Raw genomic sequence first — 22,269 nt, 5'->3', positions numbered from 1 at the left:
CTGGGTCCCCCTTCACCTCCCCACCGAGATCCCAGCCCCCCCCCCCAGGACCCAGGACACCCCCCCCCCCCAGGACCCACACGCCAGGCCACAGCTCGTATCCAAAGTGAGTTTTATATATAATTTATCTGTACACACGAAGGACAAAGTACCTCAGATCTGCGCTGGGAGGGGGGGGGACCTGGTGCCCCCCACCGCCCCACCCCCGGGCTGAGCGCCCAGACCTCCCCGCCCCAAAACTGCTTCAAAAAAAAAAAAAAAAAACTAAAAAAAAAGAAAAGAAAAAGAAAAAAAGTCACTTCATTATTTTTTTTGCATTTAAAAGGGGGGGGGGAAGCTGCCCCCCCCCCCTCCCCACCGGCAGCCCCCAGGAGGGAGTGGGACCCCCAGCGAGGCAGGGCTGGGACCCCAGGAGGGTCTGGGGGGGCCACAAAGGTGCTTTGCCTGCGCCCCCCCAGGCAGGCGGCACTTCAATTTGGCACACGGAGGGGGTTGGGGACACCCCCACCCCCAAACCCCACCACCACACACCCCCAGCCCCTTCCCCGGGGAGGGAGCCCCCATCTCCCCTCTTTGGCACATGGGGGATTTCGGCAAAGGCGGGGGGGGGAACTGCACCCCAACACAACCCTGCAAACGCCCTGGTTCCGGGGCTAGGAAATGCCCCCCCCCAACACACCACCCTGGGGGGGGGGGCCACAGCAGGGCCCCCCTAGCTACCACCCTTGTGTCCATTTCTCCCTTTTTCCTCTTTTTTTTTTTTTTTTTTTTAAATACGTGGATTTGGGGATTTTTCCTTTTTTTTGCCTGACCCTGGCCCAGGCTGGGGGGCACGAGCCTGGCAGGGCGGGGGGGGGGAGAGGGGGGGCAGGGATGGGGGACGCCACAGGGGCCCCCCCCCTAACTCCCTCCAGGGCCAGCATTGAGGAAATAGGTGGTCATCTCCCCCTTGCCCTTGACCTTGACCAGCCCCCGGCACTCCAGCACGTAGCCCTTGGCCGCCAGCACCTGGTACAGGTCCGTTGTCACCTGGTAGAGGGGGACATGGGGGTAAGAGGTGGGGCGCTTTGGGGGGTGGCCCTATCCCCCCCCCTCCCCACCCCCCCAGCTGACCTGGATGCGGTCGGGGACGCCGGTGCTGTCCATGCGGCTGGAGACGTTGACGGTGTTGCCCCAAATATCGTACTGCGGCTTGCGCGCCCCGATCACCCCCGCCACCACCGGCCCCATGTTCAGGCCTGGGGGGGGAGGGGGGGGGCGCAGAGAGAGCGTCACGACCCCCCCGACACTGTGAGGGTGAGGGCGTGGGGGTGTGCGAGGGCACGGGGGAGCGTGCAAGGGGAAAAGGGGGGTGCAAAGGGGTGGGTGAGCAAAGGGGAGGGGGTAGGTAAGGGTTCGGGTGCGCGAAGGTCGTGCGTGCAAAGGGGAAGGGGTGTGCAAGGGTTTGCAGAGGCAAAGGGGTGTGCGACGGCCAACGTGTGCAAAGGGGAAGGGGTGTGCAAGGGTTTGCAGAGGCAAAGGGGTGTGCAACGGCCAACATGTGCAAAGGGGAAGGGGTGTGCAAGGGTTTGCAGAGACAAAGGGGTGTGCAATGGCCAACGTGTGCAAAGGGGAAGGGGTGTGCGACAGCCAACGTGTGCAAAGGGGAAGGGGTGTGCAAGGGTTTGCAGAGGCAAAGGGGTGTGCGACAGCCAACGTGTGCAAAGGGGAAGGGGTGTGCAAGGGTTTGCAGAGGCAAAGGGGTGTGCGACGGCCAATGTGTGCAAAGGGGAAGGGGTGTGCAAGGGTTTGCAGAGGCAAAGGGGTGTGCAACGGCCAACGTGTGCAAAGGGGAAGGGGTGTGCAAGGGTTTGCAGAGGCAAAAGAGTGTGCGACGGCCAACGTGTGCAAAGGGGAAGGGGTGTGCAAGGGTTTGCAGAGGCAAAGCGGTGTGCAACGGCCAATGTGTGCAAAGGGGAAGGGGTGTGCAAGGGTTTGCAGAGGCAAAGCGGTGTGCAACGGCCAATGTGTGCAAAGGGGAAGGGGTGTGCAAGGGTTTGCAGAGGCAAAGGGGTGTGCGACGGCCAACGTGTGCAAAGGGGAAGGGGTGTGCAAGGGTTTGCAGAGGCAAAGGGGTGTGCGACGGCCAACGTGTGCAAAGGGGAAGGGGTGTGCAAGGGTTTGCAGAGGCAAAGCGGTGTGCAACGGCCAATGTGTGCAAAGGGGAAGGGGTGTGCAACAGCAAAGGAGTGTGTAAAGGGGTGTGTGAGGGCCTATGTGTGCAAGGGCTAAGGGGTGTGCGACATCAGTATGTGCAAAGGGGCGTGCGAGGGCTGTGTGTGCAAAGGGGAAAGGGTGTGCAAGGGTTTGCATGTACAGAGGGGTGTGCACGGGCTTGTACACAAAGTGGTCTGCGAAGGCCGTGCGTGCAAAAGGGCAGAGGCGTGCAAGGCTTTGCCTGTGCAGAGGGGTGCGCAGAGGCTGTATGTGCAAAGCCCGGGGGGTGTGCAAAGGTCACGCGTGCAAGGCCACGCAGCAGCGCCGCGCGTGCAAAAGGGACGAGGCGTGCAAGAGCCAGCGGACGCGAAACCGCACCTAAGGGCCAGGTACGCGTTGGGGTAGGGTGCACGGGGTGGCTGCAGGTGCAGAGGGGCGTGCAAGGGGCGTGCAAGGGGCACTCACCGATCTTCATCTGGAAGTTGTTGAAGGAGTGCTCGTTGATGTACTTCATCTGCTCCATCAGGTGCATGGCGTAGTCGGCCAGCGCCGCGATGTGGCTCCGGCCCTCCCGGTCGTAGGTGGAGGCGTTCAGCCCCGAGGCCGCCATATAGGTGCTGCCGATCGTCTTGATCTTCTCCAGCTGACGGTACTTCTGCTCGCTGATGATCTGGGGTGGGGATGAGGGGGGACAACGTCAACCCCACCCTGCCTCTCCGGACCCCCCGTGCACCCCATCTTCCTGCATCCCGTCCCTGTGCGTCCCATGAATGCTGCCTCTCCGGAGCATCCCATCTCCTGCACCCCATCCCATGGCTCCATGAAAGCTGCTCCACAGCCTCTCCAGCACCCTGTGCACCCCATCCGCACGTACCCCATCCCATGATCTCCCCATCCACACTGCTCTATGGCCTCTAGCACCCCGTGCACCCCATCCCCTGCACTGTCCCCCACACATGGTGCTCTGCAGCCTCTCCAGCACCCTGTGCACCCCATCTTCTCACACCCCACCCCTGTGCACCCCAGGCACAGTGCTCCACAGCCTCTCTGGAGCCCCATGCACCCCATCTCCTGCACCTTGTCTCCACGCACCCCATCCCATGGCTCCATGCACGCTGCTCCACAGCCTCTCCAGCACCCCACACGCCCCATCCCCATGATCCATCCCATTGCACCCCACTCCGCCCTCTGGCACCTCATCGAAGTCGGCAATGATCTCATTGAGCAGCCGCAGGCACTCGACACCCTCATTATTAGCCTCCAGCTCAACGTAGAACTCCGAGAAGTTGCTGATGGAGGCGAACATGACGGCCACGCACTCGCAGGACTGGTAGTAGAGCTCGTCGTTGCGACGCTCCCGCGCCAAAAAATGTGCCGCCACGTCCTTGGGCAGGATGTTGTGCAGCAGCCGCCGGTTGTACGCCTGCAGCTCCTCCATCTCTTCCTTCTCGCCCGTCGCCTGCGTTGCACAGCACCATGTGGGAGTTGCGCCGGGGCCCCGCGTCCACCCCGGTCCTGGGGTGCGGGGACGGGGTCAGTCCCGGCCCCTCGTCCCCTGGTCCTACCTGCAGCTTCCAGAGGAAGTCGAGGCGGGCGGTGGACTCGACCTGCTGCGCGTGCAGGTACAGCGCCAGCGCGAAGACGGCCAGGATGACGGGGGTGACGTACCGCAGGGCCACCTTCCCCTCCGCCAGGCTGTGGGCACCCCCAACCCGCTGAGACGGGATGCCGGACCAGTCCGTGCCTACCCTAGGGACCCCAAACCTGCACCCAGACCCCTAAGATGAACCCACCCAAGGGATCCCCTAAGATGCACCTACTCCAGTGACCCCAATCCTGTGCCCAACCCCGTAAGATGCACCTACTCCAGTGACCCCAATCCTGTGCCCAACCCCGTAAGATGCACCCACGCCAGGGACCCCCTAATATGCACCCAATCCCCAAAGATGCACGCACGCCAGGGTCCCCCTAAGATGCACCCAATCCCCAAAGATGCACCCACCCCAGGGACCCTAAGGCTGCACCCACCCCATAAGATGCACCCAATCCCCAAAGATGCACCCACCCCAGGGACCCTAAGGCTGCACCCACCCCATAAGATGCACCCACGCCGGGGATCCCATAAGATGCACCCACGCCAGGGACCCCCTAAGATGCACCCAATCCCCAAAGATGCACCCACCCCAGGGACCCTAAGGCTGCACCCACCCCATAAGATGCACCCACGCCGGGGACCCCCTAAGATGCACCCAATCCCCAAAGATGCACCCACCCCAGGGACCCCAAGGCTGCACCCACCCTATAAGATGCACCCACACCGGGGACCCCCTAAGATGCACCCAATCCCCAAAGATGCACCCACCCCAGGGACCCCAAAGCTGCACCCAGCCCCCAAGCTGCACCCATCCTTGCAGCACAGACCCCCAAAGGACTCTCCTGCTGCTGCCAACCCTCAGCCCCCTACTCCATTTCTCCCACTGGTCCCAGTCCCCCACTCACCATTCACCCTGGGTCATATTGGAGGGTCTGGTGGGGAGAGGAGCCGGGGGTTAGTGGGGTGGGGACACAGCTCCCAGAGTGGGAAGACTGGGGGGGGACGCGACACCGGGCACTCACAGGGCATTGGCCACCACCAGCAGGTCGGCGTTGTCAAAAAGGGTGGCCTGGGGCCCCTCCACCAGCACCAGGTAGGTGGCCTCGATGGCCACCATGAGCAGCAGCTTGCCGATGCTGCTGATGTGCAGGAAGACGGAGCAGGCCAGCAGGCTCAGCACCACGCTGTAGTTGAAGTACTGCGGGAGAGACGCCGCAGGGATGCACCGGCACCCCGCGGGGAACCCCTGCCGGCACCCCACACCCACGGGGACCTTGTACCCATGGGGACACCCTGCCAGCACTCTGCACCCTCAGGGACTCTGTGCCAGCACCCACGGAGGAGACTGCACCCATAAGGACCTATGCCAGCACCCTATATCTGCGGGGACCCTGTGCTAGCACCCTGTACTCTTAGGGATACTCCACTTGCAGCACCCTGTACCCTCAGGGACCCCATGCCAGCGTCACTGGGGACACAGTGCCTTCAAGGACCCCGTGCTGGCACCCTGTACCCTCAGGGACCCTGTGCCAGCATCCTCAGGGACGCTGTGCCTGCAGGGACCCTGTGCCAGCACCCTGCATCCTCAGGGACCCTGCACCAGTGCCCACGCAGGACCTTGCACCCACAGGGACCTATGCCAGCAGCCTGCATCTGTGGGGACCCCATTCCAGCACGCTGGGGGACATTGCACCCACAGTGACGCCCTGCCAGCATCTTGCATCTTCATGGACCCTGTGCCGACACCCAAGGAGGACCTTGCACCCGCAGGGACCCATGCTGGCACCCATGGAGGACCCCGTCCCAGTGCCCTGCAGCTGTGGGAGCCCTGCACCTGTGGGTGCCCCACAGCCACTCACCTCAGGGAAGTCGCAGGCCAGCCCATCGCCGTGGCAGGGGGCCGCGGGGGTCCCCAGGGAGAAGTTGAGGGCCCGGAGCTGGCAGGGTCCCACAGCCTCTGGGGTGATGTTGAGCTCGCGGGCGGCACAGTCCCGCAGGGCCACCCGGCTGCAGGCAAACTGGGGAGGGGCAAGAGGGTTGAGCCGGTGCCCCACAGCCCCCCGCAGCCCCCCGACCCCACGTCCCTACCATGTTGACGAAGGCAGCGATGAAGACGAGGAGGATGGTGAAGACCCCGATGACGGTGCTGTGGGCGCGGGACTGGACGATCTTCTGGGAGAGCTGCTGCAGGGCGGCGGGGAAGAGCTGGTGGGGGGGGTATAGAAAAGAGGACCCCGTCATGTGTGGCCGAGCCCCCCCACACCCTCCCACCCGTCTGGCCCTGTACTCACAGTGACGCAGGAGTAGACAGCGCAGACAAAGAGGATGGCGGCAAGGAGGATGAAGATGCCAACGTAGACGCCAAGCATCAGCGGGGAGCTGAGGAGAGAGGCAGCTGTGAGCGCTGGGGGGCCGGGGGGGGGCCAGGGCGCAGGGTTTGGGGGGGCTGCAGCACTCACTGGGGGAATACCACGATCTGGAGGCAGCAGATGAAGCAGAAGACAAGGAGGGTGCAGGCCACGTAGCCACCGAAGCGGTCATCCACCTTCTTGGAGTACTGCGGGGAGGAGAGGGGTGAGCCGGGTGGGCAGAGGAGGATGGAGGGGACCCCGGGGGATGCAGGGGATGGGATGGAGGGAACAGGATGGAGGAGACCACAGGGGATGAGGTAGAGAGGATGGAGGGACCAGGACGGAGGGGACCAAGGAACCAGCTGGATGGAGGGAATCTTGCAGATTAGAAGTGACAGAGGTGACCCACAGCTGGGATGGAGAGGGTGGAGGGTACCAGGAAACCAGGACAGGGCGAACCCCAGGGGATGGAGGTGAGGGGATCAAAGGTGCCGATACGACCAGGATAGAGGGAGACAGAGGGTGCCCCCACCTTCTTCTCCAGCTCTGGCGTCTGGAAGGTGAGCAGGAACTTCTTGACGTGGTCCTTGCGGAGCTGGTCGATGCTGCGGGCATCGATGGCCCGGCTCAGGAACTCGTCCACCTCATCCTCGGGGTTGAGGGCCTCCTGGGCACCGCGGCTAGGGGCAGGGGTGGGTCAGGCCCCCCCCAGACTCCTGGCTCTGCCCCAGGGAAGGGCCGGCCACAACCTCCCCCAGGGTCCCCCAGCATGAGGACACTTACTTGTCCTTGCTGGAGTCATCAATGCCCTGGGGAGACAGAAGGGAGATGGGAGGTGTCAGGGACACTGACATGGATGGGGGGGGGGGGGCTCCTATAGGTGACAAGGACATGGGGCATCCCTCAGGGTCACCAAGGCTGCCAAGGATGGGGGACAGAGTCCCAAGGGTAACCAGGATGGGGGGGATTCCCAAGGGTTCCCCAAGCCTGGCAAAGATGGGGGGGTGCCCAAGGGTCTGCAAAAGGAGGAAGGAGGGGTCTGGGGGTGATGTGACACCAGTGAGGATGGGGGACCCCCGAGGGTCCCCAAGGCTAGTAAGGACAGGGGGCATCCCTGAGGGCTACTGAGGACAGTGGGTACCCCTGGGCATCCCATGGGACGGTGAGGGTAGAGGGATCCCCAAGGGCTGGTGAGGATGGGGGGGGGGACACTTGGGGGTCCCCATGGGCCAGTGATGGTAGGGGGATCCCTGAGGGCTGCTGAGGATGGAGGGAGACCTGGGGGTTCCCCGAGGCCGTGAGCTGCAGCAGGCAGGAGGACGCAGGCGAGGGCTGCGGGCGGACTTGGGGAAGCCCAACGGCAGCCACGGAAAGGCAGCGAGCAGCTGATACCACCGCAGCGGGGGCCCCTCATGCCTGATGCCCCCCCCCCCAAGGCCACTCACCATCTGCCGGAAGGCCTTGGAGTCCTTGGTGCGGGAAAAGGAGCGCTCGGGCACCCAGCGCGGCACCAGCCCCTCCGTCGAGTTGGCACGAGCCCGCTGCAACTTGGCCAGGATGGCTTTCTCCTCCTTCTGCAGGGCGACGCGGCCGTGAGAGGGGTGGCCCCGGCTGCCCCCCCCCAGGCTCCCCACCAAATGCCCCCCAACTCACGCGCTTCTGGCTGCAGCCGACGATGAGGAAGGTCTCGATGTTGTGCTCCTTGAGGTAGGCGTTGCGCTCGCCCCCGTGGCCCGGCTCCACCTCGTAGTCCCCGTTCAGGTACTGCAGCGTCGCCCAGGTGATGTGGATGCGCCTGAGGATGAGGATGAAGGCGCTGAGCCCCCCTGCCCCGCTCCCCCTGCCCCGCTCCCCAGCCTGACCCCCCCCCCCATCCCGGCTCACCCGGCTTTGCCGCCCGCTTCCATGTGGTTGGCGAGGGTCACGTCGTTGGACCAGACGTCGAACTGCCACTTGCGCAGCCCCAGGACCCCGCAGTGCACCCGCCCGCTGTGGATCCCCACGCGCATGTTCACGTTCACCCCCGTCACCTCACGCACCAACCTGCCGACGGCACCGGCACCGCGTCAGCCCGAGGCACCGCGACCCGGGCCGGTGACCACCGGGGATGCGCCAGCACCTTGGGACGGGCACAGTCCCGTCCCCCCCCCAAGTTGCATTGGCACAAGGGACGGGCACGACCCCCCCACGCTCTGCCCCACTCACGAGATGGCCTCGATCATGTCGACCCCCATCTCCACGCAGCAGTGTGCGTGGTCCCCGCGCGCCTCCGGCAGCCCCGACACGCAGTAGTAGCAGTCCCCCAGGATCTTGATGCGCAGGCAGTGGTTCTCCTGGGGGGGGGACGACAGGCAGGTCAGGGGGGGCTCTGGGACCCCCAGCCTCCCTCCCCGCCTCGGTCCTGCCGCTCACCGCCGCTAACTTGTCGAAGCGAGCGAAGAGCTCGTTGAGCGTCATCACCAGCTCCTGGGCTGTGCACTGCGAGGCCAGGCTGGTGAAGCCCTCGATGTCCGCGAAGAGGATGCTGCCGGGAGGAAGAGCGTGGGCTGGCGAGGGACCACACACCGCCCCGGACCCCCTCACCTGATGACACCCACCCCCCCCCAAACCTCACCCGCACCCCCAGCCCCGCAGTACCTGACGTTGTCGTGCTTCTGGATGTAGATCTTGTGGAACATCATGTCCTCTTTCTTGGTGTTGATGTCCTCCTTCATCTCCATGGCCACGTGCTGCGGCAGCACTGAGAGCAGCAGGCGCTCCTGCACCCCAGCATCACCCTATTAGCGGGGGGCCAGGGCCCTGATGGACCCCCCCAAGCCCGACACGGGAGACCCCACTGTCCCCGGGACCCCCAGGACCCCCGGCTGACCTGCTGGCGGTTCTCGCGCTGGAGATGCAGGCGTGCCTGGATGTAGCCGCGGGTCTCCTGGAAAGCCTGGCGCTGCGACACCTCGGCCGGGTAGTGGGTGCAGACCCCCACCACGTTGGTGCAGAGGAAGATCAGGGCGTTGGCGCTGAGCTGGCAGGGGAGGTGGGCTCAGCGTGGCCATCTGGGGACCCCCGGCCCCCCACAGCGAGACCTGGCCAGCTCTGCCACCCTCCTCTCTACCCCAAAACCCTGGCTCTGGTATGGGGGATGCTGTCAAGAGAAGCAAGGGGACTGCACGGGGGGGACATGGGGTGGGGAGACTTGGGGACCCAAGGCAGAAGGATGTGGGGATGCAGGGACCTGGGGGGGACAGGGGACCAGTGTGAGGGGGATGTGGGGCACCGAGGGACATGGGAAACCAGGGCAGTGGGGGCTGCAGGGACATGGGGCACCTCGGGACCCGGAGCAGGGGGACATGGGGCACCTGGGGCTGCAAGAAACCAGGGCATGGGGGATGCAGGGACCTGGGGACCCAGGGCAGGGGGGGCAGAGGGGACCTGGGGACCCAGGGCAGGGGGGGCAGAGGGGACCTGGGGACACAATGAACCAGGGCAAGGCGAATGTGGGGGACCCGGGGACGTAGGAAACCAGGGCAGAGGTCCAGGGCAGGGGGGGATATGAGGATGCAGGGACCCTGGGGCAGGGGGGACATGGGGACCTGGGGTAGGGGGGGGACATGGGGACACGGCCAGGCCCTGCGGGCCCTCAGGAAGCAGAGGAAGCCGGGGGAGGGCCGGGAAGCGGAGATGGCTGCAGCGGGAGCGCTGTGGTTTCCCCCCTCCCCGTCCCCGTCCCCCGGGACCAGGGCCAGGCCTATTTATAGTGCTCCAGCAGGCTGGGAGCGGGGGCCTTGCACCCACCCACCGTCCCCATCGTATCCCCCCCCCGACCGGGCCCCGTCGCTCCCACCCTGCAGGGGTTAACCCCACTCAGGGGGGGCTTCCCCTCCTGTGACACCCCCTGCCCCCCCAAGCCCTGCTAGCCACAGCATCCCCCCCCCACCCCCAGCATCGCATTCCTTGCCCTGCGCCCCATGGGGACGGCACGTGGCCCTGGCCCCGGCCAGGCAGGGCGAGGGTGACGGGTGACTCCGCACAAGGAGGGGGAGCACGGCAAGATGCTGCCGAAGGCTGGGAACACGCAGCTCTGGGGATGAAGGGACCCCCCCCCCCCCCCGTGCCCCCCTGTGCATGCAGCATCCCTCTGGGAGCATCCTCCACCTCCAGGGCGGGGGGACAGGACAGAGGACACTGCCAGGGTCCCAGCCCCCCTGGGTGGTAGCCAACCCCCTGCCCTTGCCCTGCATCCCCCCTCGGGGGTTTCCGCTGGGCCCACAACAGGGGCTTTGTGGGTGCCCCCCACCCCCACCCCGGCATAGCCCACAATGGCAGGTCTGTCCACAGCCCCACCGGGATGAGGGGCCCCCTCACCCCCCCATGCGAGGCCGCGGCAGCGGAGTGACCCCCGGCCATGCCGCCGGCGGTGCCCACGAAACCCTGGTATGGGACCCCCCCAGGGACCCCCCCACCCCCGAGCAGCCAAGGGGCCCCTCCCACATCCAGAATTTTCCATGTGCAGAAACATCAAGTGCAGAAAAGCCCAATTTTGCAGAAAGGGACTCGGGGAGCTGCTGGCAGGCATGAGGGGGTCCCACCCGAGGCCTCCCCCCACCCCATGCCACAGACAGGCAGGACCCCCTCGGCATAGCCCCCCCCCCAAATGTGTGTCCCCCCCCCTCCAAGCCCTACCTGCTTCCAGAGGAAGGGGTCGGTGGCGTTGCGGTGCCAGGCGATGGCAAGGTGCAGGGCGGAGAGGAGGACGCCGGCCAGCACGGCCGCTCGCATCCGCACCGGCAGCAGCGTGTAGGTGATGTAGATGAAGAAGACGCTCCACCAGACGCCTTCGGCCGCGCTGCGGGGCACGACGGCCACCGTCCCCAGCGCCTGCACCCCGGCCAGCAGCCCCAGCACCACGTAGCTCACCACCCACATATAGTCCTGGGGGAAGGCGCTGCGGCTGCACAGCACCATCAAGAGCAAAAAAAGGGCCGTGGCGCTCGCTAACGCGGCGGCCGCCGGCACGTGCGGGGCACCGGGCAGGCAGTGGAAGAGCAGCATCACCCCGCAGACCAGCACCAGCACCCCCATCAGCACTGTCAGGCTGCTCTGGTTCATCTGGAAGAAGTAGCGCTGGTAAAGCCGCTCCAGTTTGGCCGACTGGAAGCGTTTGGAGCGGAAAACCTGGAGCAGCCGTCGCCAACACTCGCCGGCCGACGGTCGCCCCCCACGGCCCACGGCCCCCTTCGGCCCCTTGGCTTCGCCATCCTCTAAGCCCAGGTCCACCGATTTGAGCCCCAGGTCGCCCGTGGGCCCTTTTTTGCCGTAGTGGTCTTCCTGCCAGGTGCAGCGAAGCCCCCGGGGGGGCCCCCCGCCCCGTTCCATCTCAGGGTCCTGCAGGCAACTCATGTAGCGGGGGCCGCAGAGGGCGGCACGGGGGCGGGTGCCCTTCTTGCCGTTGCGCTCCCCCCATGCCGTCTTCCGCTCGTCCACCTTGGGCACCAGGATGCCGCTGAACCACGACATGCTGCGGGCACCGGGAGGGGGTCAGCGCTCTGTCCCCCACCCCAAGGCCCCGAGAGGGACCCCGGTGCCCACTGGGGTGGGGAAGCAGCATTTCTCCCACCCAGCAGGGACAGGCAGCGTGAGCAGCGAAGGACCCCGGTGTCCCACCCATCCTGGGAGATGCAGACCCCAAGCCTCAGCTCTCCCACCAGCCCCACGGTCCCTGCGATAACGGCCAGCGCTGGGTGCCCGGTGCCGGTGCCCTCGGTGCCTGGCGCTACCAAGGCCACCCCAAACCCGTCCTCCCCGGGTGCAGCGACCTGCGGCAAAGCCGAAACCATCCCGGGTGTCCCGGCCCTGTTTGTCTTGAACAGCGGCCAACGGGCTGCACCGGACACCGTGGCCCCGGGGACACCGGGAACCAGCCGGGACGTGGCAGCCGGTCCACAGCCCCGGACGAACGGCGGTGGAGAACGGCCACCGGCAAAGGGCCGACCCCGGTGGCGGCCGCCTCCCTGCCTGCTCCGGGCACGGCCCGCGGGGAGCCCCGGCCGAACCCGGCCCGTTCACCCCGGACCCGCCAGCGCCCTCCCGCCGCCGCCCCGACCAGCTCCCGTCACCCCGGGCACCGGGCAGCCACCCGAATACCGGCCAGCACCCCCACCCTCCCCCCATCCCCCGGGGGCCGCACCGCTCCCGCCGCCCCGGGGCCCAGCCCGGTGTTGCCGCTCCCCCCCCCTCCCCAACCCCCCCGCCCCGATCCCCGCGCGCAGCGCCCCGGTCCCCGGTCCCGGTCCCCGTCCCCGTCGTCCCCCCCCCCCCCGCGTCCGCCGCGCCCGGTCGGCCCCGCTCACCTCCGCCTCCGGCGCCGCCGCCGCCCGCGGGGCCCCGCGCCCCGGCACGGCCCCGCCGCCGCCCGTTCCTACACGGCAGCCGCGCTGCAACCCCGCCGCCCCATCCCGTGCCCAGGCCGGGCCCCCCGGTGGCGGTGGCGGCCCCGGTCCCGGTCCCGGCCGCAGCCCCGGCCCCGGCCCGCCCCGGCCGGTGCCCGCCTCTCCCCTCTCCCCCCCCCCCCCACCCCCCCCGCCCGCCCGGATCCGCTCCCGGGCGCTCCCGGCCGGCGGCCTTAAAGGCACAGCGGCGACGGTGGCGGCCCGGTACGGCCCGGTACGGCCCGGAGGGGCCCGGTGCGGCGGGGGAGGCGCGGGCGGTACGCGGGGGCGGCGGGCGCGCGCGCGGGCACGGGAGGACCGGCACCCCCGGGGCTGCGCACACACACACACAGACACACGCAGACACACACACACGCACACACGGACACACGCACACACGGCACCGCCGCGCTGCACCGACATGGCGGGGACAACGGGGACACGCGCGGCCGGGTGGACCCCCCCCCCCCCCGCGCGCGCACACACGCGCACCCCCCCCCACCCACACCCACCCACCCACCCCCGTGCACCCCCCCTGATCTGCACGCGCACACACCCCCTTCGAGCGTGTCCCTTGCACACGCACCCCCGCAGACCCCCACCCCAGTGCCCCCCCTCCCCGCACACCCACCCTGCACACACACCCACCCCACCCCTTGCACCGACACACGCGCACACCCTTGCACACGTGTGCAGCCCTGTTGCACACGCACCCGTACGCCCCTTTGCGTGTGTGGGTGCACACATGCACACGTAGCCCCTTGCGCACACACCTACACACCCCTTAAGCACCCCCGGCATGCACACGCGCATGCACCCACCCACCCCCTTGCACACACACACACACTTGTTTTGCACACACGCACACGCGTGCGCACACCCTTGCGCACACGCGTGCACACACACGGTTTGCACACCCCCCCCTCGCACACACCCCCACACCATGCACACGCACACCCCTTGCACGCACACACCCCCTTGCACACCCCACTGCCCCTTGCACGCTCCCACCCACCCATTTGCACCCACACCCCCATCAGCACCCTTTGCCTGAGTGGGTGCAGGGCACCTCCTCACTGGGATCCCCTCCTGGGGCCCCCCCACCCCACGCCCGTACCCCACGCGTGTTCGTGGCTCAGGCCCTGGCCACCCCCCGCCCACAGACACCACCCCCCCCCCGCAGCAGCGGCGCCGGGCCCCGCGGCCCCCCCGCAACAGCGCTGGGCCCCGGGGAGCGCAGATTAATCATTAATTAGCAGCCGCCGCCGGGCCCGTGTCCCCGTGGCCCCACGCGGAAGTCCCGCCGCGCGGTGCGCGGGGGGGGGTGGGGGGGCGGTGTGTGGCACCGGAGCCCGGCGTGGGGGACAGGCCAGGGTGCACCTCGGGTGACACCCGGGGTGGGGTGTCCCAGAACACCCTCACTGGGTACCAGCACCCACCACCACGGGGATGGGTGCTGAGGTTCTGCCTGTGCTTCTCCCTGCGCCGGGTCGGATCCTGCCCATGCTGGGGGTCCTTGGGTCGGATCCTGCCCATGCTGGGGGTCCCTGGGCTGGATCTTGGCCATACTGGGACTCCCCGGACAAGATCCTGGCCCTCCTGGAGCTCTCTGGGATGGATCCTGGCCATGCTGGGGACCTCTGGGCCGGATCCTGACCCTGCTGGGGATCCCAGGGTCAGACCCTGACCCTGCTGGGGGTCCCTGGACCGGATCTTGGCCAATACTGGGACTCCCCGGACCAGATCCTGCCCATATTGGGGCTCCCTGAGCCGGATCCTGGCCATGCTGGGGGTCCCCGGACCGGATCCTGCCCATACTGGGACTCCCTGGGCCGGATCCTGCCCATACTGGGACTCCTCAGGACAATCCTTGGCCACGCAGGAGCTCTCTAGGCCAGGCCCTGTCCACGCTAAACCTCCCTGGGCCCGATCCTGCCCATGTCTTGGGTCCTTGGGCCGGACCTTGACCCTCCCGGGGGTCCCCGGGCCTGATCCTGCCCATGCCGGGCTTCCCCGGGACGGATCCCGGTCACCCCGCCGCCCCTCTCCCCGGGGCCGCCGCAGCCCCCGCCCATCGCTCCGGACCGGGAGGTGCAGTGATGCTGCAGCACCGCGGCACCGGGAAGGATCCGACCGCCCCCCGTGGGCACGGCGGGCACACGGGGCGTGGGGCGAGTGTGCGGGTGGGCTGCTCGCCCTCCCCCTTCGGCCCCCCCCGGAGCCCCCCCCCGCGGCCCCGCCTGCCCCACGCGGGGTTATATGGGGGTAGTTACTCTCCCGTGGGGGGGTAGATACCCCCGGGGGGAGGGCGGTAGATACCCCCGAGGGGAGGGGGGGGGGGGCCACGGCGGCCGCGGGACCCGTGCCGGTGGGATGCGGACGGCGGGGCTCGGGGCTCCCGCATCCCCCGAACACGCGTGGGCACGGAGGTGACGGCTCCGGGGCTCCTTTTTCCCGGTGCCGCCCGGACCGTCCCTTCAGCACCGCGGGTTGCGGGTAGGGTCTATCCCCGGTCGCCCCCCCCCCGGTGGCTGCCCGGCTGCGGGGGCGCGGACCGGACGCCACGGGGATGGGCGCGGGGGCGGGCAGGCGGGGGCGGGGACGGCCGGGACGCCCCGGCGGCCCCGTGTGATGCGGAGCGCGGCAGTGGCGGCGGCGGCGACGCGGCCCTTCCCGGTGGAGCGCCGCGGTCCGGTGCGGGGCGGGCCCGCCGGGATCCCGGGGCCTCCGGTGGGTGCCGCCGGGTATGTCCGCCCCGGCACAGTCCGCCGCTCCCGGCTCCTTCCAGGTGAGAGGACCGGAGCCTTCCTGGCCGCCGCGGGCCCGGTGCGGCCCGTTTCGGTTCTGCCCGCAGCGCTGGGGGCCGCCCGGTGCCAGCGTAACGGCGGGGCCGCGCCGCCCGGTGCCGCCCGGTGCTCACCGGCCGCCCCCGCCGCTCCCCCCCGCAGAGCCCCCGGAGGCTCCCGAAGCGCAAGAGCCGCTTCAAGCGCTCGGACGGCAGCACCTCGTCCGACACCACCTCCAGCATCCTTCGCAGGCAGGTGAGCGGGCCGGCACCGGCACCGGCACCGGCACCGGTACCGGGGCGGGGCAGCCCCGCCAGCCCCGGTCCCCCTCCCTCACCGCGGTTCGTTCCCGGGGGCAGCGGCGCTGCGGCTCCGCATTAAGGCACGGACCGGGGCGGGGAGCGGCCGAGCTCTCCCGTCCCAACCCCCGCACCGGGGGGGGAAAACCGGGCGGCCGTCCCCGCCCCGCCGTTCCCCCGGGGACCGGGGCTGGGCGCCGGCACCGGGCGCCGGTGGCATCGCAACAGCCGCTCCCCGCGGCTAAAAATAGCGAGTGCTGCGTCAGGGCCGGGCCGGCCGCCGGGCACCGGCACTGCGGCGCGGGGGGGGGTGGGGGGGTGGCGGGCGGCCCCGGGGAAACTGAGGCAGCGGAGGGGGAACGGGGCTTTGGGGAGGGGGGGGGGTGTCCGCTGTGCCGCCTCGCCCGGTCCATCAGCCGGCACCGGGCCGTCTCCCTGCGCTGCCCGAGGGGGGGGGGGTGTCACGAACCGCCGCCCCCCACCCGCCTGCTCCGGTTCACCCCGGCCTGACCGGCGCCCCCCCAGGTCCGGCCGCCGGCGGGGAAGCGGATACCGGGGCGGCCCCGGGAAGGGCAGGGGGTTCCGGTAGGGACGGCCCCGGGGGGCACAGAACGGCCCGAGCATCCCGTTTCCCTCTTAGGGTAGCACCTGCCCCTCCCGGTAACCCCCCCGGTACCCCCGGGGACCCCCCGTCCCGGTCCCGCAACCAGCGCGGCCCCTTCAGCACCTCGGAGAGGGCCCGGCCCGGCCCCGCCGCGCTGCCCGGTACCGGGGCCGGTGCCCGGTGCTCGGTGCCCGGTGCCGGTACCCGGGGTCGATCCCACCGCTACCCTGAGCCCCCTCCCCACCAAGCGCTGCCCCGCGGCCCCCGGTCCGGACCGGAGCCATCCCGGACCTGTCCCTCCGGTGCCCGTCCCGCTGCGCGGTAACGGGGCGGGCCGGGCCGGTCCCCCGGGGCCCGTCGCTGCCCCCCTCCTCGGGGGCGGGGGGGGGGGGGGCGCGGCGGGGGGGCGGGAGCGGCTCCGGCCCCGCCGCAGGGCTCGCCCTGCAGACGGGGCTGCTACCGGCTCGGGGCAGGACGGGGGCCGCCGCACCGGAGCATGGAGGTACCCGCGGGGAAACCCCCCCCCCCCCCGGCCGCCGCCGCCCCCGGGACCCCCGGCCGCGGGCTGGCGGAGGGCAGCACCCCCCCTCCACCGCCGCCGCCCCGGGGACCCCCCCCCTGTCCCCGCCGGGAGCTGCCCTCTTTGCAAACTGCCCCCCCACCCCGCTCCCCCGGGAGATGCTCCGGTGCCCCGTCCCGGTACATCACACCGGGACCGCTCGGGTCCCGCGGCTGCCAGTGCAGCCCCCCCCGCCCCGTGGGTCCAACCGGAGAGGGACCGGAGCCCACCGCTAGCCCCGGGAAAGGCGAAGCGCGACCCCCAAAGCCTCCCCCCCCCCCCCCCCAAGCTGAGCCGGCGGGGGCGGCTCCGTGAGCCCCGGGGGGGGGGGGGGGGCGGCGGGAGGCGGGGGCGGGGAGGGGCGGGGAGGGGCGGCGGCGGAGCGGGCAGGGCCAGCCGGAGCCCGAGCCGCAGCCGGAGCCGGTGCCGGTACCGGAGTCGGGCGGGGGGGGGGCGCGGGCGGCTCGGCTCGGCTCGCCCCGTCTATGTCGTTTTCTGACTCCAGCGCTACCTTCCTGCTCAACGAGGTACCGGCTCCGGTACCGGGAGGGGAGGGGGGGGGGGGAGCCGTGCCCGGGGGCCTGCGGTCGCGGGGGGGGGGAAGCTGCACCCCGCGGGGGGGGGCGGTGATTGCGCACTGGGGGCGGCCGGGGGGGGGGGCTGTTGGCTGTGCCCGGTGCGGGGGTTCGTCCCCGGTGCGGGGGGGCGGCTGTGCCACCCCCCGGCCCTTTGTTCTTCGCTGCCGCCGCCGGTCTCGGCCCCCCCACCCCCCCCACCGGCAGGTGCCACCGGGACCGGGCTGGGGCGGGGGGGGGGGGGATCCCGACCCCCATGACAGGGGACCCTGTGGGGGCTGATGCTCCGGGCCGGGGGCTGCATGGGGGGGTCGTGCGGGGGGGGGGGGGGAAAGCGCTGGAGATGCTGTACTGGGGGGGCCGTGCTGGGGATGCTGGTGGGGGGGGAAGATGCTCGGGAGGGGGGCAGTGACGATGCTGGGGGGGGGGGGGCCGTGCTGGGGAGGCCATGTTGGGGGGGGCCAAGCTGGGAAACCATATTGCGTTGGGGTGGGGGGGCCCAGGCCCCCCCCAGTGTGAGTGAGGTGGGATGTACAGGGTGGGGGGCTCCGTGTGCGGGGCGGGGGGGGGGGGCAGTGCTGAGCAGCGACGCTGAGAGCAGCCCAGCAGGGCCCGGGGGGCCTTGAGGGGGGCCGGGGGGGGCTCAGCCACGTCCAGGGACCTATAAATATTTCACCGCAGCTTCTGCGCCTGTTCCGGGCGCAGCAGGCGATGGGTAATTACCGGCGGGGTGGGGGGAGCCGCGGGGGGGGCCGCACTGAGCACCTGCCAGGCACCCGAGGGTGGGGGGCGGCAGCAGCAGGCCCACATCCTCGGGGGGACAGGGAATCCTGCCCCCAGCCCAGCCCTCCTCGGGGGTTTGGGGGTCTCCCCTCGTGGCTCCCCCCAGGACACAGGGGCTGCACCCCAAGGCAACCGTGCTGGGTGATGCCACCCATGTTTACCCAGCTTGATGCCACCATGGCCACCCCAAAAGCCAGAAAGGGCTGTGGGCCGGGGGTCAGCGGTGTCCCCTCCCTGGGCTGGACATTGCCTCAGGGCGAGAGCCCTCTTTGCGGGGGTCCCCACAGCCCCCCGGCACTCAGCCGTGTCCCCCCAGGGCTCGGCGGACTCCTACACCAGCCGCCCGTCCCTGGACTCCGACGTGTCCCTGGACGAGGACCGTGAGGGTGCCCGGCGCGAGGTGGAGAGCCAAGCCCAGCAGCAGCTCGAGAGGGCCAAGGTACCGCCGTGGGAGACCACCCCCTCCAGGGTGGGGGGGGGGGTTGGCTGGCAGGGCCCGGGGGGTGCTGACACCGTCCCCCCACCCCATCACCCTCCATTCCCAGCACAAGCCGGTCGCCTTCGCTGTGCGCACCAATGTCAGCTACTGCGGGGCGCTGGACGAGGAGTGCCCGGTGCAGGGAGCCGCCATCAATTTTGAAGCCAAAGATTTCCTGCACATCAAGGAGGTGAGTTGGGGTGCTGGGGGCGGGGGGGGGAGTGGACAGGGCCAGGGACCCCCCCCCCTCAGCCTCACCCCTACCCTGCCCTCACCCAGAAATACAGCAATGACTGGTGGATTGGGCGCCTAGTGAAGGAGGGGGGGGACATCGCCTTCATCCCCAGCCCCCAGCGCCTGGAAGCCATGAGGCTCAAGCAGGAGCAGAAAGCCAGGTAGGGACCGGACACCCCCTCCCCAAATCCCCCCCAGACCCCCCAACACTCGCTCACCCCCCTTTTCCCCCAGGAGAGCTGGCAACGCCTCAGGCCTCGGCGACAGCGGGAACCGGCGATCGCCTCCCCCCTCTTTAGGTAAGGGCAGGTCCTGGCTCAGGAGGATCCGGGGGTGTCCTGGGGGGGGGGGGGTCCCCCCCCTTTGCTGTCACCAATCTTTGTCTCTTCTCTCCTCTTCCCAAGCCAAGCAGAAGCAGAAGCAGGTGAGTCCGAGGGGCAGGGCTGTGCCCTGGGGCAGGGGAAATGGGGAGGGGGCTGCAGGCAGGACTGCTTCTGGGATGGAGAGGGTGGGAGCAGACACCCCCCCCCCCCGCCGCTCCTGGTTATGGGGCTGAGGGGGGTCCAGGATAGTGGGGTTCTCTGGAATAGCCTCATTGACCCCTTCCTCCCTGGGGATGGGAGCACAGGGTGCTGACACAACACCCCGTCGTGTCCCCCCCCGCAGACACAGCACATCCCACCCTACGATGTGGTCCCCTCCATGCGGCCTGTGGTGCTGGTGGGGCCCTCGCTGAAAGGATACGAGGTATGAGGGGGCTACGGGGTGGGAGGCCAGTGTGGGGGGGACACAACACGTCACTGTGCCCCCAGCATGGTGGCTTGTGCCCCTCGTCCCCTCCCTGCCCGTCCTGTGCCGATGATGGGCAGATGGCGGGGCTGAGGGCTGCTGGCAGGGTGCCGGGCGGCTGCCACCTCCCTGCCGGTGCCATCTGCCGCCGTGGGCTCACCGGGCTGGCGGCCCCACCGGCAGGTCACCGACATGATGCAGAAAGCCCTCTTCGACTTCCTCAAGCACAGATTTGATGGCAGGTGAGACACCCCCCCCCCCCCCGATTCCCTCCCCTCCCATGGCCCAGGGGGGTACCCAGGTCCCCACCGCCATCCCTCTGCCCCCCCCCCAGGATCTCCATCACCCACATCACAGCTGACCTCTCCCTGGCCAAGCGCTCCATCCTCAACAACCTGGGCAAGCAGGCCATCCTGGAGCGCTCCACCACCCGCTCCAGCATCGGTAAGGGGCCAGGCTCGCCCTGGGGTGCAGGGAACCCCCCAGGGGCCAGCCCAGCCTGACATGTCCCCCCCCGTGTCCCCCCTCCAGCCGAGGTGCAGAGCGAGATCGAGCGCATCTTCGAGCTGGCCAAGTCCCTGCAGCTGGTGGTGCTGGACGCCGACACCATCAACCACCCGGCCCAGCTGGCCAAGACCTCTCTGGCACCCATCATTGTCTACGTCAAGGTGTCCTCGCCCAAGGTGAGGGGTGACCGTGGTTCTGGGGCGGGGGGGGGGGCTCCGGTTGCCCCCTTTGGTGCCGTCACCCTTGTCTCCCCTCCCCAGGTCCTGCAGCGGCTCATCAAGTCCCGGGGCAAGTCCCAGGTGAAGCACCTCAACGTGCAGATGATGGCGGCCGACAAGCTGGTGCAGTGTCCCCCGGTGAGCCGGCAGGTCCCCCCACCCTAGGAATGCCTGGGGGGGACCCCAAGCCAACCCTGACCCCTCTCGCCTGTCCCCCCAGGAGCTCTTCGACGTGATCCTGGATGAGAACCAGCTGGAGGACGCCTGCGAGCACCTAGCCGAGTACCTGGAAGTGTACTGGCGCGCCACACACCACCCGCCGCATGCCCCCCACGCCGTCCCCTCGCCCACTGGCCTCCCGGGCCTGCAGGTACCCCCCAGAGCCCCCCTCCCCGCTCCCTGTGGGCAGCCAGCACAGGGGTACACGGTCTGGGGCGCAGCCCCCCCGACGCCGTCCCCAAAGTCCCATCCCTGCCCGCAGAGCCAGCAGCTGCTGGGGGAGCGGGGGGAGCACTCGCCGCTGGAGCACGACAGCTTGATGCCATCGGATGAGGCAGGGGAGACCTCGCCCCAGCCCTGGGGGGCTGCATCCCAGCGCAGCTCCAGGCATCTGGAAGAGGAGGAATACGCGGACCCCTACCCCGACCTCTATCAGCCCCACCGGCACCACAACAGCGGGCTGCAGGGCCCCGGCGCGCCGGATCGCCAAACCGAGCGCAACCACGACAGGAACTGGCAGCGCAGCCGGCCCTGGGCCAAGGACAGCTATTAGGGGTGGGGAGGGGGGGGGGACACGGCTGGGAACCGGTCCCCCCACCCCAGGCGCTCCCCGCCTCGCCCCAGCCCCGTGCTGGGGGTGCTCAGACAATCTCCCTCTCTTGGGGAACTCCTCCGCACCGGCAGCTTCCTCGCGCCCGGCCCCCCGGGCACGTCTTCAGCCATAAGCACAGGGGGGGCTGGCAGCCAGGATGCCCCAGGACCCCACCCCAGCTCCTGGGGACCTGGGGGCAGCCACACGCCTTCTCCCTGCCTCAGTTTCCCCGCCTGGCCCCCGCATCGCAGGCTGTCTCATTCCCCGCAGGGCAGCTGTCATAAACAGAGGGTGCCTCCCCCTGAAAAGACCTGTGGGCCAGGTAACGGGGAGAGGGGGAGACAGTTTTAGCAGTGTCCCCCATCCCGCGCAGACCCGAGGAAGAAGGGGAAGGTGCCTGCTCCCCCCCCAGGGCTTGACCTGCCCCCTCCCCTGCCCCTGCATGGGACCCCCAGGAGGAGGGGGCCACACCAGTCGCTTTGCTCTGCACCGATTTCTCCCTGCCCCGGTCACCGCAGCCAAACCGCTTCCTCCCCGGGGGAACGGGGGACAGAGAGGGGCGGCCGGACCCTGCATGGGGGGGGGGAACGCCGCTCCACGCCTGCATTCGCTGTCCCATCCCCATCGCCCCCCTCCCTGCGTAGCCGTCACCGCACGTCACCGCACAGTCCTGTAAATATGGCACCCGCTGCCCTTGGCTGGGGGCTGCTCGGCAGAGGGTCCTGGCGCTGGGCTGAGCCCCCCCCCCGGGGCCCTTTGCAGGGAGCCGGCCTGAGCCGGCAGGGGTGGGGGACGGGTGGGGGCCACAGATTTGTTATAATTTCTTTTGTAGAAAGCACTGATTTCCCTGTAACCGGTTTCAGAAACACAAGAGTGCTCGGAGGCGCCCGTGTCTGTGTCTCTGGCGAGGGGGGGGACAGGGGACACTACGGCACACAGGGACGCTGGGCTGGGAGAGGGGGGAACCGTGCTGGTGGGTGCTAGCACCCAAAGGCTCTCCCCTTAGGGACACTGCTAGCTCCTGGCACCTCTGGGAGTGCTGGAGGGTGCTGGGAGAATGCAC

General features: G+C 69.4%; 2 protein-coding genes across 2 annotated transcripts; one reads left to right on the top strand and one right to left on the bottom strand.

The window, feature by feature from the left end:
* Positions 1–127: 127 nt before the first annotated feature.
* ADCY6 (adenylate cyclase 6) lies at positions 128–12,676 on the bottom strand. Its single transcript, XM_075049453.1, has 22 exons — positions 12,486–12,676; positions 10,819–11,653; positions 9,011–9,160; positions 8,779–8,900; positions 8,554–8,665; positions 8,347–8,474; positions 8,026–8,184; positions 7,795–7,936; positions 7,587–7,715; positions 6,925–6,950; positions 6,674–6,821; positions 6,250–6,347; positions 6,082–6,169; positions 5,879–5,995; positions 5,650–5,808; positions 4,813–4,988; positions 4,696–4,722; positions 3,762–3,891; positions 3,392–3,655; positions 2,662–2,866; positions 1,114–1,238; positions 128–1,029 (listed from the first exon to the last, which is right to left on the bottom strand). Exons 2-22 carry the CDS (start codon positions 11,650–11,652, stop codon positions 901–903), a joined length of 3,468 nt encoding a protein of 1,155 aa, XP_074905554.1. The 5' UTR covers position 11,653; positions 12,486–12,676; the 3' UTR covers positions 128–900.
* Positions 12,677–18,718: 6,042 nt separating this feature from the next.
* CACNB3 (calcium voltage-gated channel auxiliary subunit beta 3) lies at positions 18,719–22,191 on the top strand. Its single transcript, XM_075049457.1, has 11 exons — positions 18,719–18,837; positions 18,927–19,042; positions 19,116–19,180; positions 19,286–19,305; positions 19,548–19,628; positions 19,854–19,912; positions 20,005–20,114; positions 20,202–20,353; positions 20,438–20,533; positions 20,616–20,765; positions 20,877–22,191. The coding sequence occupies exons 2-11, from the start codon at positions 19,014–19,016 to the stop codon at positions 21,165–21,167; spliced, it is 1,053 nt and encodes a 350-aa protein (XP_074905558.1). The 5' UTR covers positions 18,719–18,837; positions 18,927–19,013; the 3' UTR covers positions 21,168–22,191.
* Positions 22,192–22,269: the final 78 nt, after the last annotated feature.

Source organism: Buteo buteo, chromosome 17 (assembly GCF_964188355.1).
Source record: "Buteo buteo chromosome 17, bButBut1.hap1.1, whole genome shotgun sequence".
Lineage (NCBI taxonomy): Eukaryota > Metazoa > Chordata > Aves > Accipitriformes > Accipitridae > Buteo > Buteo buteo.
The sequence above is the reverse complement of the archived record's forward strand: the minus strand, read 5'-3'. Positions and strand labels throughout refer to the sequence as shown.

What these genes read in the sequence shown, in the direction of transcription:
- ADCY6 (XM_075049453.1), bottom strand. Translation starts at nt 11,652, where the DNA reads ATGTCGTGGTTCAGCGGCATCCTGGTGCCCAAGGTGGACGAGCGGAAG. An exon ending in CGCCAGAGCTGGAGAAGAAG is followed by an intron (nt 6,348 to 6,673) that starts GTGGGGGCACCC and finishes TCCTCCCCGCAG; the next exon opens with TACTCCAAGAAGGTGGATGA. An exon ending in AATATGACCCAGGGTGAATG is followed by an intron (nt 3,892 to 4,695) that starts GTGAGTGGGGGA and finishes GGGTGCCCACAG; the next exon opens with CCTGGCGGAGGGGAAGGTGG.
- CACNB3 (XM_075049457.1), top strand. Translation starts at nt 19,014, where the DNA reads ATGAGGCTCAAGCAGGAGCAGAAAGCCAG. An exon ending in AAGCACAGATTTGATGGCAG is followed by an intron (nt 19,913 to 20,004) that starts GTGAGACACCCC and finishes CCCCCCCCCCAG; the next exon opens with GATCTCCATCACCCACATCA. An exon ending in CTGGCCTCCCGGGCCTGCAG is followed by an intron (nt 20,766 to 20,876) that starts GTACCCCCCAGA and finishes CCCTGCCCGCAG; the next exon opens with AGCCAGCAGCTGCTGGGGGA.